Consider the following 17,389-nt stretch of genomic DNA (forward strand, 5'->3'; position numbering starts at 1 on the left):
ACTAGTCTGACTCAGCGCACAGAAAGCAGAACGTAGTGATGTCAGCTGTCAGACCTTCCACAGAGTAGGATTCCTTTTTGTTCCCTCCAACAGAATGAGAGAGCACATGCACGCGGTGACAGGGAGCACTGGGGAGAGGCAGAGGGGGAGATAGAATCCCAAGCAGACTCCACACCCAGCCCAGAGCCCTATGGGGGGGGGGGGGGCTCGATCTCACAACCCTGAGATCAAGAGCTGAGCCAAAATCAAGAGCTGGACGCTGAGCCAACTGAGCCACCCTCCGGGGCAGTCAGACTCTCGGGAACACTTGCTAGCATTTGTATTTATTAATAACAAGTTTTAGACAATATCTGATATTTAAAGCGTGACTTTTCTCATGGCTCTTCAGGAATGTCTCACTCAGCTGAGGCCGGGCGGCCTGGGAGGAGCACCCTCCCATGGCTTAGCTGTAGGAACAAGGCCCCTTCCCAGGGCTTTGGAGGAGAACCTTCCACCCCACCCATCTGCAGAGCGGAGGCCCCCAAGGACACCAGTGGTGGGCTCAGAATAATGACCTGACACAGGGCAGAACCAAGAGCCCACCACCTACTCACTGCCCTCACCACCCAAGCCCGTTCATCCACTAGCAAAGACAGCCACAAGAACGAAAGACACGTCCGTGCAGGGACGTGCTCATACCAGGCCCAAGTGCACATACACACGCACACATATCCGCCAACCAAAGCAGGGCAGGAAGAACAGGCTGCTCTACAGAGCCGACACAGGAGAGCAGTGAAGGAACAGAGGACAGAGACACTGTGAGATGGGACGGGCCCACTCCTGTGCAACCTGGCCCAGCCTCTGGTTGGGTGACTTTCAAGGGCAGCACGGGGCCATCTTCAGTGTCTCAGAATAGGTTCCATGTTAACCTGCAGGTGGGCAAGCAGACAGGAACCGGGATGGCGAGTTGTGCCCTGGCTGTGCCCTCCTCCATGCCTACGGGTTTCTAGGAATCACTTGCCCACGGCTTTCCCCGAGTCGGAATACTTAACCTCAAACCTCTCCTTCCAACTGCTTATCCAAGAGCTAACCCCTCGGGAACTTTCTTACAGAAGTTCCTAGAAGGCTGGGCCATGTGCAGGTCAGTGGTGCAAGGAGAGGGCAGCTCAAAAGGCAAAGGCTCACGGAGACAGAACCTCATCTGCAGACAAGCTATCAAGGACCCCAAGATTTTGAAAGGCAGCACACACACGAGGTCTCCACCAGCAATCAGACCTCCTCTATTCTAAGTTCAAGAAGCCACATACTCTGGTAGTAAAACCTACCCCCGTGATTTGTCCCCCCATAACCTGATGATGGGCAAGTACAGGGGAAGGCTCTGGAAGGCAGGCAGCAACACCACACTGTAAACACGCCTGCTGCCCCTTGCGGCTTTACCCGTGGCTCTGAGTGGGAGCCCCGGGACCCACTGAGGTCCTGCTTGGCTAAGTCAGGGATCTTTCAAAATCCCTCATCCAGGAGTGCCTGGGAAGCTTGGCTGGTTAAGCATCTGACTCCTGATCTCAGCCCGGTCATGATCTCCGGGTCGTGAGGTCAAGCCCTGCGTCGGACTCCACGCTCAGCAGGAAATCTGCTTGAGATTCTCCCTCCCCGGCCCGTCCCTCTGCACTCGTGCTCTCTCTCGAATAAACAGACCTTAAGAAAAGAAAGAAAGAACCCCTCATCTATAACCCCACAGCCGAGATGTGCCTGGTCAGCAAGAGAGAGCAGCAGGGGGACGCCTGGGTGGCTCAGTTGGTTAAGCAGCTGCCTTCGGCTCAGGTCATGATCCCAGTGTCCTGGGATCGAGTCCCACATCGGGCTCCTTGCTCGGCAGGGAGCCGGTTTCTCCCTCTGCCTCTGCCCGCTCGCTCTCTCTCCCTCTATACCTGACAAATAAATAAATAAAATCTTAAAAAAAAAAAAAAAGAGAGAGCAGCAGGACAGAGGTGTGCGGGGGCCTCCGCACACGGGGCAGGGCTGGGAAAGGGACATGGGCAGGCGTCCTGGCCAAAGAACCAAGCAAGTCTGTGATTAGTGGCGTGGCAGAGGCTCAGCACGAGGGCAAAGCTGCCACGGTCTAAGGGCCCTGAACACCCTGGCAGCCGAACACCAGAGCTGTGCGTGCCCCGGCAGTGGGGTGACCAGCTGGCCCCGAGAGGACCCCGCCAAGGGTCTGCCCGCCCAAGCGCTGGCTGACTGCACAGCATGGCCGCAGGGGAGGGCTTTGTCCCATTCCAAAGTGCCTGTGCGCTCTGCCCGTGCTGATTACACACAGAAGAAACATGCTGATACAACTCTTCAGGAGCACCGTCTTTCTCTGGGCACCGCGTTCCTCCCACAGCCAGCGCCACGGGGCCCATCACCTGGCAGGCGGCCGGTCTGAGCAGTGACTTGCTCGGGAGCTGGGTCGCTCAGGCTCGGAGTAGCGGTAGTTCTCAGCATAGGCAGACGCCGTGCTGTCGTAGGACCTGTACCTGGGCTCATACAGACCGTAGAAGTCCTGTTGGAAGAAGGGTGTGCGTAACATCAGAGACCAGTAAAGAGACAATGCATCAAGCCACTGGCACCAGCTCTAAACGGCACCAGGGACGGCCCTCCAGGAGGAGCACTAGACGTGGGGCTTCTTTCATGCAAAACAGAAAGCCTACAGTCGGAAATCTGCGGCCGCCGCTGGGCGGCAGGATCCTCCTCGAAGGGACCACCCTGGGCCTGCTCAGCAGATAACCAGTGTGTCAGCGGGCAGCCCCTATGGAGCCGCGGAGACTCTAGAGGGCCCCACTGGGCTTCTGGTCCCTGAGGTCTCGAAAGTGGAGGTGCTGTGACCCCCTAAGTTTGTGCTGTTTCAGATGCCACCTTAGGTAAGAAAACTACCCAGGGTTCCACCTCAGTGCGTCCCCGAGCTCCAGGAAGCCTCCAAGAGAGGATCACGTTTTCCTCTCCTGAGGCTTTCAGCCCCATTGCGGACCAATGAATGGCCACGGCTCTGTCTCTAAGGGGCAGCTGTGCAAAGACCGGGGGCAGGAATGAAGGGATCCCGGCAGGAGATGGAACCAGTCCTCTGGTCTAGGAGATGGAACCAGTCCTCTGGTCTACAAGCCTGACTCTCTGCCATCACCCAGCAAAAGAGGAGGAATCACGTAAAACGGACTTATTCCTGACCATTGCCACAGGCTGTGGCAACAAAGCCAGAGGGCACCAGGAAGCGGGATCCCAGAGGTGACGCCAGGTTCTGGCTGGAGCTCCCGGGACGCACACGTAGCCACTGCACAAAAGACCCAAAGCAGGTACACTGACCCCCTCACACTCTGCCAGACCCTCGGGCTCTGGGCGCATTGGAAGTCAATTTCGACGTGTGGCAACAGGAGTCCTACGGGCTCCTTCCAGGATCTAGGATTTGCTGCTCTCGGTGGTTAGCTGTGCGCTCTCCATACATTTCCAAAGATGCTCAAAGCCCACTAAGGAGACCTAAGCCTCCTGTCGCTGGGGGCTGCCGCCTGGCCCAACCCCATCGGCCTCTGACTGCGAGAGCCCAGGAGGGCCACCCGCCCCTGCCCAGGAGGACTGTGCTTTCCAAACCTCTAATGCACACTCCTTTGAACTCAGCTAACCTTGTGTGATGCCGGGCTGCAACTAGACGTGACGAGACACAGACAGCGATCCAATGTGTGTGCTCGAAGCACGCGCTGCAGAGCGACACAGACCAGGCAGAACCCAACTGCAGCAAGGCTCACGTGCCAGCACGTGCCACCGTGAAGGCCGAGGCTTCCACGCAGCATGGCGGCCGCCCCCACCCCGCTGCTGGGGCCACCACACGCCTCAGAGTCTATGTAATTTCATCCCCCTTGGCTGTTTCACTAGGATGACATTCCAGACCTCACTTTTACCTTTAAATGTTTTTATTCTCAAGGAGGGACCTCAAAGACTGCAGATCCCTGCGACTCGCCAGGTAGGTGTTTCATGCCAAAACCACGCTGAAGCTCGCAGGGGCTATCCCAGTTGCCCGAAGCTTCTCCACAGAGAAGCCGCCACTGGGACAGGAGACAGACAGCTTCTCAGCCATGGGAGTTGGAGGATACCGCGTGAAATAAATAATCAGGTACCCCTTATGACGCAATACACAGCTGTGCAGAGTAAACTCCCAAGAGACAGGCTGCGTTGGTCATCTGTGAGAGGCGCACTCGTCCCCCGCCACTATGCCTGGAGCTGGCACTCGGCACGGTGGTGGCACTATGGATTACTTCTGAACTGAGCAACAGAAGCCCACCAGGGCCCACAACTCGAGAGAAAGGAACCACTGGTCGCAGGGGTCAAGTGCGAGCGCCTGATCGTACCTGGTAATAGAGGGGGGCCGCGCCAGGCTCCAGCGGGTACGACGAGGGGTAATGGGACTGGCAGCCATCGTACAGCGCTCTGTAATAGTAGTAAGATGCCAGGTCTGGAGGCGGCGGCTGCAGCCAGGGCTGGTCCGACCGCACGGCTGCCTGGCTCGAGCTGGCGGACGCGACTGATGCACTGGAAGACCGAGGTGGCCGGGGTGGCAGCGGCTGACCTGTGTCAGCCGGAGCTGGACTTGGGGGTGGTGGGACCGAGTTTTGGGACTGTCCCTGCACAGGTGGACTTCCCGGGTCTGAAGGTTCTGAACATGTCGGTTTGGGCCCTTGTGGAGGAGGCGGTGCTGGCTCCTGCTGGGCTCTCTCGAGGCCACGCTGGTCCTGAGTGTCTTTCATCACCTGTTGGTAGAAATGGTCTGAGTTACGCGGCCCTGGCCCAGGTGGCCTCGAATGACTGCTGGCGGCGTGCTGACACGCGGAGCTGTCAGAATGGGGTGGGCTACACATTCTTAGAGCACTTTCCAAAGTCCTACTGGGTGTGAGGTCTAGGGCTCCAGAAGTTTCTTCCCGCTGACTGGCGTGATCTGCCTTATGGCCAGCAGGTGCTGTGGCAGCATTCGCAGGCGGCACCAACGTCACGCCTGTGCTTCCAGCAGGGCCACTAACCAACTCGGGAAGACCGTTCTCTGCATTGTCAGTATTTTGGCTTTCTGAAACCAAGTTCTTTGGAACTGGATGAGGTGGTGGCTGAACCAGCAAAGTAGCAGGTTGATTAGAAGCTATTTCTGAAGTACCAGGAACTTGTGGAAAACCACTGTGCGCAAAACTGTTAGGCAAAGGCAAGCGGGTGAGAGGGCCGGCTGTTCTCCCAGACACAGGGGCGCTGTCTCCAGAGTCCCCCCCCAGAGCCCAGCTGCTTGCCAAGGGTTTATCCCCGACCAAAGCATCTCTCCAGGGCTGATTCTTCTCATTAGGACTCGGTAAGGACACAGAAAAATTAATGGGCTGAGCCAAATTATAGCTTCGATCAGGCTGGGCAATCAAGACTGGTGGGTTCTGCAAAGATTCAGTGGGCGGCGAGGATAAGAGACTGGCATAGCCAGAACTTGCCTGGGACGGGAGGGCCTCCTCTTCTCCCATCTTGGGAGGGTTCTCGAGGTTCTCAGAAGCACCAGTGCTGTCCCCACTCTGCAGAAGGCCGGAGCCTGGTTGCCGGGCCTGCGGAGCGGACACGCCCTCATCTGGAGGCTGAATCACTTCCGACGGCGGCGGTTTCACAGGCATGTGCAGCGCAGGAGCAGCTGGAGCTAGAAGGACGTTGCCTCCAAAATCTGGCAACTCGTTCTGCGCCCACAACGTCGTCACTGGGCTCTCACACTTCACAACCCCCTGGGCTCTGGCCAAAGGCCTTTTCTCGGCTGCCAGGGGCAGAATTTCCAGGGGTGGTCCCCCGGTGTGCACGAGCCCGTGCCCCGGCTCCGCAGGTACAGAAAAGGGGGGAGAACAGGCCTGGAGCGTGAACAGGGTCTCCATGTTGTCCGGGGGCTGCTCCAGGTTGCCGGGGGACGTGTCAGGCGGGGCAGCAGCGGGTCTGCGCTGCTTCTGGTGGGCAACGGCCCCTCTCACCTCACCCACCATGTTGGCGCGATCGGCCTCGATGGGTTTGACTCCAACTAAGTGGGATTTCACTGGTTCAAAAGAACTATTTGCACTTGTCTGAAATATTCCAGTGGGTTTTGGGGGGCTTGGGGTTGAGGGCTGGGACAGGCTGCCGTGGTGACTCTGGTTCCCAGTGGTCTCGTCGGTCTCTCCTCCCACAGGAGAAGAATCAACTTGCTTAAAAAAACTCCCTGGAGACTCATCTTCAGGTTTTCCAACTTCTTGCTGAATGAAAGTGCCTACATCTTGGGGCCTGGCTACACTCGGGAGATTCCTGTGGCTCTTGCCGCTGTAACCGGATGACACACCATCAGACTGCACGGGGTGCGGCGCTGAATCTGGGGCCTCGAGATTTGGGCCCCCGCCCCCAGAGTGGCCCACAACGCCGAGCCTGGGAACGGCTGGCCCGGACAAGGGCCCATATCTGACCTGATCGCTGGGGGAGGAAAGGTCCAAACTCTGAGGCTCACTTGGCAGAACTTCCTGATTCTGAATGAATTCAAGGTCTTCTACATTCTCAGACTGCGAGCTGCTGGTCGCGTGCACCCCTGCGCTGGGTGCACCGCCCCACGTGGTCCCGGGAGCACTTGCTGCGGGGGGGCAGTCAGGTGGGGCGCCTGCAGTCTGATAAAAGTAAGGGTGCGGGTGTCCTCCCTGCTGCGTGGCCTCGCTGTTGGAACCTCTGGGAAAGGCCTGGTAGATGCTGCCTGCTCCCACGTGTGCAGGAGGGTGACCAAGTGCAGGGCTGGGGGAGAAGCCACCAAAGTCAGACCGACCAGCAGAGCCGGTGTTTTCGGATGAGAGGTTCTCCTCATTTTCTGTCTCCCCTCCTTGGAAAAACATGGAGAGAGCCCCGGAGTCCACTTCTGACACGGCTCGGCTGGTCCCGGCCCCTGGGGGGCAGTGCAAATGGCTTTCTGGGCTATTACCCTGAGTGAGGGGATTACTGAGAGCAAGGTCCGGCAACTGCTCTTTGTTCACTCCTGGATTTGGCCTGAGCTCCTGGCTCGCCCGAGTATTCCCAGCTTTAGAATTTTGCCTGAACACATTTTCAGGATCAAAGTTATTTGCTGAACGGTTTCCACTTTGCAGGCAGGCTGCCTCATTGCTTCCATCACTGGCTAAGGGTCCTGGCAAAGACACCAGTGGGTTGAGCTGCTCGTGGCTGGGACCATGACGCAGGGCAGACGGAGCAGGGAAGTGAGAAACGCCGGAGGTGTGGGGCAGCGCATTCTGGATAGGTCCTTCCGGGCGGGGCCAATAATGTTGACCTGAGGGTTGTGCGCCTCCCTGCCCTGGTCCCCACTGCCCTGGCATTTGCTGACGAGGCTGAGGGAAGAAAGGGGATGGTGCTGATGCCGTGGCACTGTCGTGTGGGTTCTGCCTACTCAGGGGCCTATCGGGCCCAAGCGTGTTCGTATGCGGACGGCCCCCATGAGAGCTGTCCACACCTGCTCCTGGAACATACTGAGGATGTGGCAGAGTCTGAGTTTCAGGTTCCGAGCTGGGAACCACTGTGGTACTCCTGTTCCCCTCGGGATCTGATGGTGCTGAAGGGGTCAGCACACCGGAAAACAGACTGCCATCTGCTCTGGGCTGCGACATCGGTCCTTGGGGAGTATCCCCAGCATTCGTGTGAGCCACAGACAGACCAGGGTGCTGAAGGAACGCTGGTGGGGCCGGGCCTTGCGGAAGGGGTGGGCTGCTTTTGGACGAACTGCCCAAGGATGTACTTTGTAGCGCCTGTCTACTAAAAGCAAACGGATCCGTCACCGGCTGCAGCGGGCAGGTGATCGGAGTTACGGGTGCATTATTATTTGCCTGTCTCCTGTACGGTCTGTTGGACCAGAACATGCTCTGAGGAGTCCCAGCTGGAGGAGGCCCAACCATGCCTGACGGGGCTGCCTGCGGCGGCGGCTGCATGACTGATCTTCTGCACAATTAGATGCTGCTTACAGAAAGAAGCAGGATATAGGTTGTCCTTAATCTGAACAGAAAAAGAAAAAGAAGAAATTAGCATAAAATCCATATATTCAAACTCCCAGACAGAATTAGGAAAACTAAAAAAACAGAAAGAGGCTGGAAACCACTTAAGAGTCTGCGTCTTCGGTCCCGAAGCCAGCTGTTTCTGCTCCCACCCCTCCTGCCCAGAACTGCGGCCTGGAGGGGCTGCTGCTGCTGCGAGGGCCACTGAGTGAGCAGGCAAGAAGGCAGACAACACCAGCCTGGGGTGCAAACGCAGGCCGCGCCCGGAGCTCCCGGACTGACTTCACACAAGTCACTGCCTTCTCTGTGGCTCGTAACCCAACTGAATACCAGCGCAGAATGCCTGATGCCTCCGCGACACCCTCACCGAGCAGGCAGAGATGAAATACAAGTGGACTGCTGGTCTTACCACCAGGTATGCTGGTAACTCCCCAAATGACCACCAGACCCCGAAAGAGCCTCCTCCTCTATTAACACTGCACATCACACTTCTCACACAGGTTAACGTCAAATCTTGAAAACACAAGTTGAAGATTTATATTGCCATTTTAACGAAAGAGCATTATAGAGCACAAATCAGTACAAGCTGCAAAACCTAAAATAAATAAAAACGCCTTTTATGCCCCCGTGCAAAAGGTCTCCTTTTCTGTGTGATGACTGCTAGAAGAGCATCAGCAGGACAAGTGGCCTCTGCCCACCAGAGCTGTAACAACTATGCCCAGGATGAAAACCCCAAGTAAACTTAAAGCAGCTTTAAAACTGCCCAACTGACTTCATTCAAAAATTTTCAATAACAGAATGCCAACAAACCTTTTATAGAAAACAAAGGACCAAACTCATCTTTACAGTATTTTTTCTTGCTGGGGTGGGTTTTTTTCTAAATAAAATACATTAAGCATAATCTTGAACAGTTAACCTATACTTTTAAGACAAAAACCCAGTCACTGTCTTTTTCTATGTGTAAGTCCTTCCCCCTAGTACCGCCCTCACAAACAAACAGGGTAAGCTCAGCCCATCACGGGGATAAGTCAACATCAGAGGGAGAAACTGCAGAAGGACTCCAGAGCCTAACCCACATGTTTCTGCAGAGGTACAACATTAATGCTCTTGGAAATCTTTCTAGCAGCCAGATACAAGAACGCACTTATGAATGTCTCTTAAATATAGCTATTTACAAATTAAAGCTCCTATGTCTCTCTGGAAACTAGTCCTAGGAATCCATTAGTCCACTACCACTGCTGCCCACACATGCCCTGTCCCAGGCCAACAGGAAACCTTCCTGGGGAAGAGCACGCTGAAACTCACTCACATTTAATGCACTATATTAAGATCAGCACTGGAGACCTCACCGGGTTATAAGCCGCTGTTTCAAAACCAAGAACGCTTACAGCTCAGCTTTCCATGGAAAAGAGCCTCTCCCAGGACACCCTCCAAGACACAACTTCCTCCTTGCAAGGCTCTAGCAGAGGACCCTCGGCCATTCTAAGCAGCATTTTAAAGCTTTTCTTTGAAAAGAAAAAGAAAGAAGGGGCGCCTGGGTGGCTCAGTGGATTAAGCCGCTGCCTTCGGCTCAGATCATGATCTCAGTGTCCTGGGATCGAGCCCCGCATCGGGCTCTTTGCTCAGTGGGAGCCTGCTTCTCTCTCTCTCTCTCTCTGCCTGACTCTCCGCCTACTTGTGATCTCTCTCTCTGTCAAATAAATAAATAAAATCTAAAAAAAAAAAAAAAAAAAAAAAAAAAAAAAATTAAAAAAAAAAAAAAAAAAAAATAAAAAAAAAAAAAAGAAAGAAGAAAAGAAAAGAGAAGAGAAAAGCCACACATGGCAGAGGCCCAGAGGATTACCCAGCGGAGGTATGACTGGGAGAGCAAGGCTGGGTGCCCAGCTGAATGGCGCCGGGCACACTCCCTTTCTGTGACCCGTCACTTCATCTGTAAAGTGAGAGAGGCAATCTGACAATTTCCAAGGTTTCTTCTGAGTTTTATCTTGCAAAGTTCTACCCACAGCAGATTCTGGGATGCCTTAATCCCTACTGTTGTTTAATAGGGAAATGTCATCAAAAACGTAAACTTCACAGGTTTATACTTACACGCTTTCCTTGAAGAAACTTTCTTTAAAAACTATTTTCTCCCAGACTAAAAACCATTTTATAAGCAAACGCTATCACTTCCCTATAGAGTAGAATCCCCTACTCTCCCCGCCAAGCCCGAAATTGAGAGCTTTTTAACCAGTACGCAGACTGCATCCAGAACAACCGTGAACATTCTCTCCTGACCCCAGGGGGCTCAACTCCCTCCAGGAAGTCATCCTGTAACCTCTGGTCACCTGACTTAAAAAGGCAGTATTTCAGAGGCACCAGGGGCTGCTCTTACAGAGGCATAACTACAAATTCCTGACTGTGGGACCGAGATGCCTGAAGCCCACACCTATCCACTCAGAGCTGCTGCCTCAGGCAAGGAGTGTGTAAACCCACAGGAGTGCCAGAAGGCACCCGGGAGACCACCCTTTGCCTACAATCTCCCTCACGGCAACTGTGAGTGTGGATGGCCCTGTCAGACTCTGGGACACTCCACCCAAAGACACCATAAACTCCAACCTTCCTAAGTACAGGATCAAACACATTTAGAGAAGGGAGTCTAAATACTGTTAAAAATGGCAAAGATCTGGGCACCTGGGGGACACCGTCGTTAGGCATGGGCCTTTTGGTTCAGGTCCTGGTCCCAGGGTCCTGGGATGGAGCCCCACATCCGGCTCCCTGCTCGACAGGCAGCCTGCTTCTCCCTCTCCCACTCCCCCCACTTGTGTTCCCTCTCTCGCTGTGTCTCTGTGTCAAATAAATAAATAAAATCTTTTTAAAAAAAGTTTAAAAAAGTGACAAAGATCCTAAAGGACGCACTGACATTCAGGAAGGAGCTTTACAGAGCAAGAAGGAATCATTAGAATCAACAGGCTACGCTAGAGAGTGCTTTCCGGACGATTTGGGGAATTACTACTATTTAGGGTGAATGTATTGCAGGAACATGCCCCCGGCCTCATCTCTGTAAGACAACAGCCCCCAGAACTGCAGGAAACAGCACGGGGGAGGAACACCTGCAGGGAGCCGGCGGCGCCCAACTTGCACAAGCACCAATGTAGCAACACCAGGCGTGACCCGGTTCGCTCCCGCCGCACCCGCGGCTGGCGGACAGCGCTCGTTAACGTCCGCACACCTGCGGCAGCTCGGGGCACTTCCGAGCCATCTCAGAGCGTCTGCAGGCGAAGCGGCGAAAACCCATCCTAAACGGCTGTGACGCGCGCAGACCCGCGACCGCAACGTCTGCGCCCCAAGAGCTGTAATGAGCTTGTCCCACAGCCCTCTGAGCCTCGGCGTGAAACCAAGGGGCCGGCCTTCGCCGCGACATCTCGGTCGCCCCGCCACGGAGCTCCCGACGGACACCACGGATGCGAGCCCGTGCGCTCACCAGCGCGGCTCGCCGGACACCTCTCAACCGACGGGGACAACACCACTCGGCAGCCTCCAAGCAAAGCACACGCGGAACCGAAGACATCCCGGACACGCCGGCACTCTTCACAAACTTGCCGGCCCGCTCTGCCCTCCAGCCATCCCGACACCGCCTCCACGCAGGCCTCCGGGGCCAAGCCAAGGGTCGGCACAGCCGAGCCCGCCACAGCGCCGGCCCTCCCTGCGGGGTCCACCTCGAGTCTGACGAGGCGGGCGCCAGAGCCGCGGCAGGCGGTCCGCGCGCCCGGGCCCCGCGGCCCCAGCCGGCCCCGCGGGTCCCCACCCGCCTCCGGCGCCCCTGCCCGACCCCCCGGCGGCACCCGGAGACGCGCTGTCCGCTCCGGGCTGGGCCCGGCCCGGCCGTTCCCTTCCGCTCGACCCCGGCCCTCACCGGCGCGCCACAGGGCTGCCAGGGCTCCCGCCCGGCCCGTCCGCGACCGCCCGGCCAAGCCCTCAGGAGCCGCCGGCGGAAGCCGGCCCGGCTGCACCGACGAGCTCAGACACGACAGCCGCAGCAGCCATCTTGGCACATCCGGCTCCGGCCGCCGCGCCGCCGACGTGTCCGACTGCGACGTCAGCGCGCGCCACGCCCGCCCACCACGCCCATCAGCCCCGCCCATCGCAGCCGCTCCCGAGACGCTTCGCCCCGTACGTTCGCTCCGCCCTCTCCCTCGCCGGCCACCCATTCGCCCGCCCCGTTGACCCCGCCCCTCACCTGCGACCAATCTTTCGGCGTTCATCCCTTCGTCCCGCCCCCTTGGCCTCGCCCCTTGGCCCCACCCCCCTGCGACCCGCCCTTCGCCCACCTGCCGGGCCGGGCGCGCGGCGGGCGACTCGGAGGGGTCGCGCTGGTTCCGCCGGCTCTTTCTCCCAGTCTTTTCTCGTCTTAGGGTGGGAGGACAGTCGGGGCTCTTCAGTCAGACCTAGGTGAAGAACCAGCCTTGAACGACCGAGGCCGGCGGGCGCCCCCGCCGACAACGGCTACTCGGCGGCGCCCCGGCGCAGGCGCGACCCTCCCATCCTGCCGTTGGACTTCCTCCAAGGCTGGAGGCCGGCAGGAGGTGGCCGCGCATGCGCCGGCGCCGCGGCGGGCCGCGCCTGCGCACCTCGCGGCGGCTCGCGGGTTGCCTGGTTACGGCCGCCGGCGGCTCGGGGTTCCAGTTGGGCCCGGGAAGTTCGTTTCGGTCGGCGCGCGGCCCTCGGGAGCCCGACCCTGGCGCCGTCCTGTAGGCGGCCCCCGGCCCCGCCCTCGCGCACGCCCCGCTGCTGCCGCCGTCCTGTCCCCTCCCTCCGAGCCCGCCGCGGGCCCCCGGCTCCGTCTGCGCGCGGCCGCGGCCCCAGGCCGCCTGCACGGGAGCCGGGACCGGGTTCGGCGTCCCGCGGCCGTTGAGCGGGTGCCCCGTGCTGCGCGCGCCCGCCCCAGGGACCGGCCGCCGCGCCTGGCCTGCCGCTCCTGCCCGAGGACGGCGGCGTCCGGGCCCTCCCGTGGAGGACCGCGGGGACGAGGCGGTGCTGCCCTGTGTGTCCTCGTTTCCCCGCGAGGAGAGGGAAGTGCGGTCCGTGGGGAAGCAGGCACCAGGCCGGGTCCGCTCACCTGCATAGCTGCCTGGGGTGCGGAGGGCAGCCGCCCGCCCGCGCTTGCCCCGGCTCCGCCCGCAGGGCGGGAAGAGGCGCGCCGCTGCCCACCCGACAGCAGCCCCCGGTGCCCCCGCCGCCTGCCGCAGCCGTGCAGCAGCAGCCGCTGAGGCCTGCCGGGGCGGGAGGACTCCCTGGTCACCCGTGGGCCTCGGGAGCCTGGGAAGGAGGAAGGAGTGTGCCTCAGCCACTTGCGTGCTGTGACGTTGGCCGGGAGCGGCCACGCTGTCAGGGCCCCGGGGCCTGCCGGGGGACTTTCAGCCCATCTGACGTGGCCACGCTGCTAAGCTAACATTTGCCTTGCAGAAATCAAGGTCCCAACCGATCTGAACACAGAGTCCGCCTGCGCTGGAACTCAGCCCCGGCCCTGGCCGCCCTCGATTCACTTCCTGCTGGGTCACCTTGTCCCAACAAGCGGCTTCGCAGAGACAGGGGTCCCTGTTAATTCCCCGGGAAGGGGGAAACAGAGGCAGAGGTGCAAGAAGGGCCCATGCCCTCCCCCCTCTTGTTAAGTCTCCTGAGCAGAGGTCCTCACGGCCTTGGCCCTTCGTGGCCTGGTGTGCAGGAGAGGGATCTGGGCCCGCAGGAAAGCCAAAGGTCAGGCAGCCTGGGCTCTGAGCCCCAGGTCCGCCGCTTTTGAGCTTCCTTGCTCCTGACCATCCCGTCCTCACCAGCCGGGAGTCCCGGCGGGGTGAGCACCTGTACAACGTGCTTTTGGTGCTTTAGCCGAGCAGCAGGCAGGAACCGGACTGTCCCGGGCCCGTCAGGGGCAAGGGGCCTGTGCCAGGTAGGGGGGTGCACCGCCTTGACCACAGCTGCTTGACCACAGTCCTTCCCGCGACCGGCAGCGTGTCCCTTGTTCTCTCCCTCCTCCTCCTTCCTGGCCCACGGAGGCTGCATCCAAATGGTGCCACCTCCCTGAAGCCCGCCTGTGGGGGCGGGAGTCCGTCGCCCTTTCCTGAGTGGTCGTTAGTTCCTCACACAAAGCTCCATAACGAACTGCAGCCCTGTGGACAGCACGCCCGGACCCAGGGCTCCACGCTGGCCAGCACAGCCGTCCTCCGCTCCCAGCAGCCTGCGCGGTCCAGAGAAGGCTGCCGCTGAGCACCTGCGAGCGGGGCTGGGCGGAGCGGGGACGGGCTCTAGGACACGACAGAGGCTGAGTACACGACAGAGAGCCCACTGGCGGCTCTCCGTCACACATGGAAATGACAGCATTTGGGGTATATTGAGTTAAATAAACCATTACGTTTATTTCATCTGTTTCCTTTAATGTAGCTTGTCGGAAGTTTGAAGTTCCACATGTGCCTGGCCTATTTCCATCAGACAACACTGGTCTAGACCTTGAGCACATTGTGGGAGGGGGTCAGGGGCCCCCCATGTGGCAGCTGAAGGCTGGTGGCTCACAGCCACGAGCCTCTGCCCCTCACGCCTGCAGGGCACAAAGCAGTTGCAGGAGGGCGGTGTGTTAAGTGGGTGCTGGCAGCGCAGCTCTGCTTCACACCAGGTGCTCTGCTCAGCCTCTGACTCCAGGCCTTGGTCCTGGGCACTGAGGCTGGGGGCACAGGAAGGGACCTGCTTGACTCAGTCTGGAGAGAGCAAGGGGCTGTCCCTGTGACACAGGGCCAGCTGAGAGGTCCAGGGGAAAAGCACGTTAGGGCTGCAGAGGAGGGAAGAGCTGGCAGGGAGGGGTTCTGGAAGAGGAGGCCGTACAGCTGAGCAGGTCTGAATGCAGAGGACGGCGACGTTCGTTCCCTCAGGAGTGTACAGGTCGGGGGGCAGAGAGAGCTGGGTGTTCACGCCTTCTCTGTGGCCCCCATGCTGTGGAGCACCGGTTGGCGGTGTGTAAGGAGTATAAGGAGAAGGAAGCACCTCTGTGGGGGCAGCTAGGGGAGAAAGTCAGCAGGAGTAGAGCCATCCCAGACCCCAGGGGGCACCTCGCAGGAAAAAATCCAGACCCTGGCCAATCACAAGCATGGCACCTTCTCTCTTTTCTCCTCCCTGGCACCTGCAAACGTGCCTGGCACCTTGCAAGCCTTGGAGAACTTTTTTTCTTGTTGAGCCAAGTACTACACATGTAAGGTGACATAGTGAAAGGGGTGTCCTAGAAAGCGCAAGAAGGACGCTAAATCCACGCGAGGCAGGCCACAGAGTCAGGCGAGAAAGTAAGTCGTGTCCCGGTAGCTGCAGTGGAGCCCTGGGGAAAAGCTGAAAGAGACCTTTTTCACAAAACTGTATGCGTCGTTTGCTGAGCAGCTGCTGTGTGCCAGGCATGGCTAGGAGCTGTGGCTGTGGGACTGACTGGCCAGGCCTCTGCCCTGGGGAGCATAGACACTGGGCACCTGCCAACGTGTTCAGTGTGGGCGCACCTGGCAAGGCCTGGGTCCCACCTGCTGGTGACAGGGTAGAGCCAGGGATGGAGGAAAAGGCGCATTTGTGGCTGAAGCAAACAGAAGCTTTGTAGAGGCAAGGGGCAGGAACACAGACAGTGGGAGGTGGCCTCAGGCGGGAGTGCCTTGCCCGGGGCTCTTCGGGTCCTGCACTTGATTTCTGAAAGCAAGAAGGCTCTCGGGTCTCCCCACCAGGGATGACATCATCAGTCTGGCCTCTCCCTGGCTCCGGCAAGGTGCTATTGAGAGCCAGAAGCCCAGGAGGTGGCCTTGGGGCCTCAGGGGAGCAGTTAGGCTGCTGGGCCAGACTGGTGACTCCCAAGGGCAGGACCCAGCTCTCTCGCTGCCGGCTGCGGCTGCGGCCCACTGCACAGCACCAGCACACACGTCAGCCAAAGGAGCATGCAAGACAGGAGGGCAAGAGCCCCAAGCGTCCGTGGGGAGTACTTTCAGGCCTGGGGCATTGCGGATTGGGAAGACAGAAGGGCTGACCTAGAGCACAGGAGAACGCCCAGATCTGCCCGGTGCCAAGTTCCACGCTGGGTTCAGCACTAACTCCTGAGCGTTCATGTTCTTGTCTACAAGTGATGTGGCCGAGCCGTGGGTCTTCCCGAAAGGTTATGAGAACATGGACCAGGAGAATCACCCACCCTGGCTTAGATGGGTGCACTTGGGGAAGTCACCTGCCCCTCTAAGCCTCAGCTTCTCCATCTGTAAAACGGGGTTTCAAGGGAGGACTGTGAGCGATTTGTGAGCGGCAGCAGAAATGATCAAGTCCCGGTGGGACCGCCCGCTCTCCAGAGGGGGCACTAGCTGGACGCTGCCAGCAGGTGGAGGCAGAGAGCCGCCTCTGAGTCGGCGGGCCCTGCAAGCCCGCGCCAGGGGAACTCGGGCTTCAGGGTGTGGGCATCAGGGACACCTCAGGCTCCTGTGGGATCTGGCCCCGGTGCAGCAGGATGAAAGATTCTGGCTCCTCACATCACCACCCGACCGCGGCCCTCTCCAGGGGATTGTTCCTCTCTGGACTCCCCTGGCCCTGGGAGTGGGGGTTGGTGGGCTGAACACAGCAGGTTCCCCATAAGTCCTCCCAGAGCTGGGCTTCGTGGCACGGCAGAGAGCCTGTGCTTCTCCAGCTGCGCGCACCGACTTCATCCTCATCCGGGGGCTGAAAAGTGTTTCTCTCCTGTATAGAGCCCCTGCATTCTGCGTTACCCTGTCCCTCGCCAGGTGCTGCCAGCCGCCTCCCTTTCCTCTGTCCTACAGACAAGGAAACACGGAGAGAGCAGGTGACTCACTTCAGGCCACACTCTCCTGGGGCTAGTGCTTAGGAAGGAGCAACGTCCAGACAGGGTGACTGAAGGTCTAACGTGGTGTGTTTGCTCTGAGACCAGAGGCACTTTGACCGTAGACATGCTGCGATGTCATCGAAAACATAAAACTGGATGGGCAGTAAGTATGACCACAGAGAAGCCTAGATTTGTGGTAAGCACTGGGCACACGTCACGGGCTCTCTGGTCCAGGAGCAGCCCCAGGGCTGCATGGAGAACCTCGCAGTCCAGCCTCCAGACCCATTGCACGCTCGTGCTGTCGCACCAAGAGCGACGTTTTTGTAGTGCAAATGCCAGATGGGGAGGACCTCGGCTCCCGACCGGGGCTGCCGCTGGCTTCAGGACCACACGGGCGTGCAAGTGTGGGGAGCACAACGGTTTTAGAACTCATCATAACGGCGGCTGTGCCGTTTCTGCGTCCTTAGTCACACACCGGGAGCTTTCTGTCGGCGACCTCACGGGTCCCCTCCACATGCTCAGGAGGGAGGCTGCGAGCAGCTCCTACTTTACCTCTGAGAACACCCAGGCTCAGAGGTGC

At 58.8% G+C, this 17,389-nt stretch overlaps 1 protein-coding gene across 8 annotated transcripts in view; it reads right to left on the reverse strand.

Moving 5' to 3' along the window:
- Positions 1-12,561, reverse strand: part of SEC16A (SEC16 homolog A, endoplasmic reticulum export factor) — a 33,322-nt gene extending 20,761 nt beyond the window's left edge. For 4 of the 8 annotated variants that reach the window (XM_032308246.1, XM_032308248.1, XM_032308247.1 and 1 more), the window contains exons 1-3: positions 11,890-12,076; positions 4,353-7,998; positions 2,385-2,521 (exon numbers count right to left, since the gene is read on the reverse strand). In XM_032308246.1, the coding sequence (XP_032164137.1) occupies positions 2,385-2,521; positions 4,353-7,934 (3,719 nt within the window). In that variant the 5' untranslated portion in view covers positions 7,935-7,998; positions 11,890-12,076. Of the gene's footprint in view, positions 1-2,384; positions 2,522-4,352; positions 7,999-9,840; positions 9,928-11,889; positions 12,077-12,304 lie in introns of those variants that run through there. The other 4 variants (XM_032308251.1, XM_032308249.1, XM_032308244.1 and 1 more) reach the window with 3 other exon arrangements.
- Between the last annotated feature and the right edge of the window lie 4,828 nt (positions 12,562-17,389).

Source organism: Mustela erminea, chromosome 12 (genome assembly GCF_009829155.1).
Source record: "Mustela erminea isolate mMusErm1 chromosome 12, mMusErm1.Pri, whole genome shotgun sequence".
Lineage (NCBI taxonomy): Eukaryota > Metazoa > Chordata > Mammalia > Carnivora > Mustelidae > Mustela > Mustela erminea.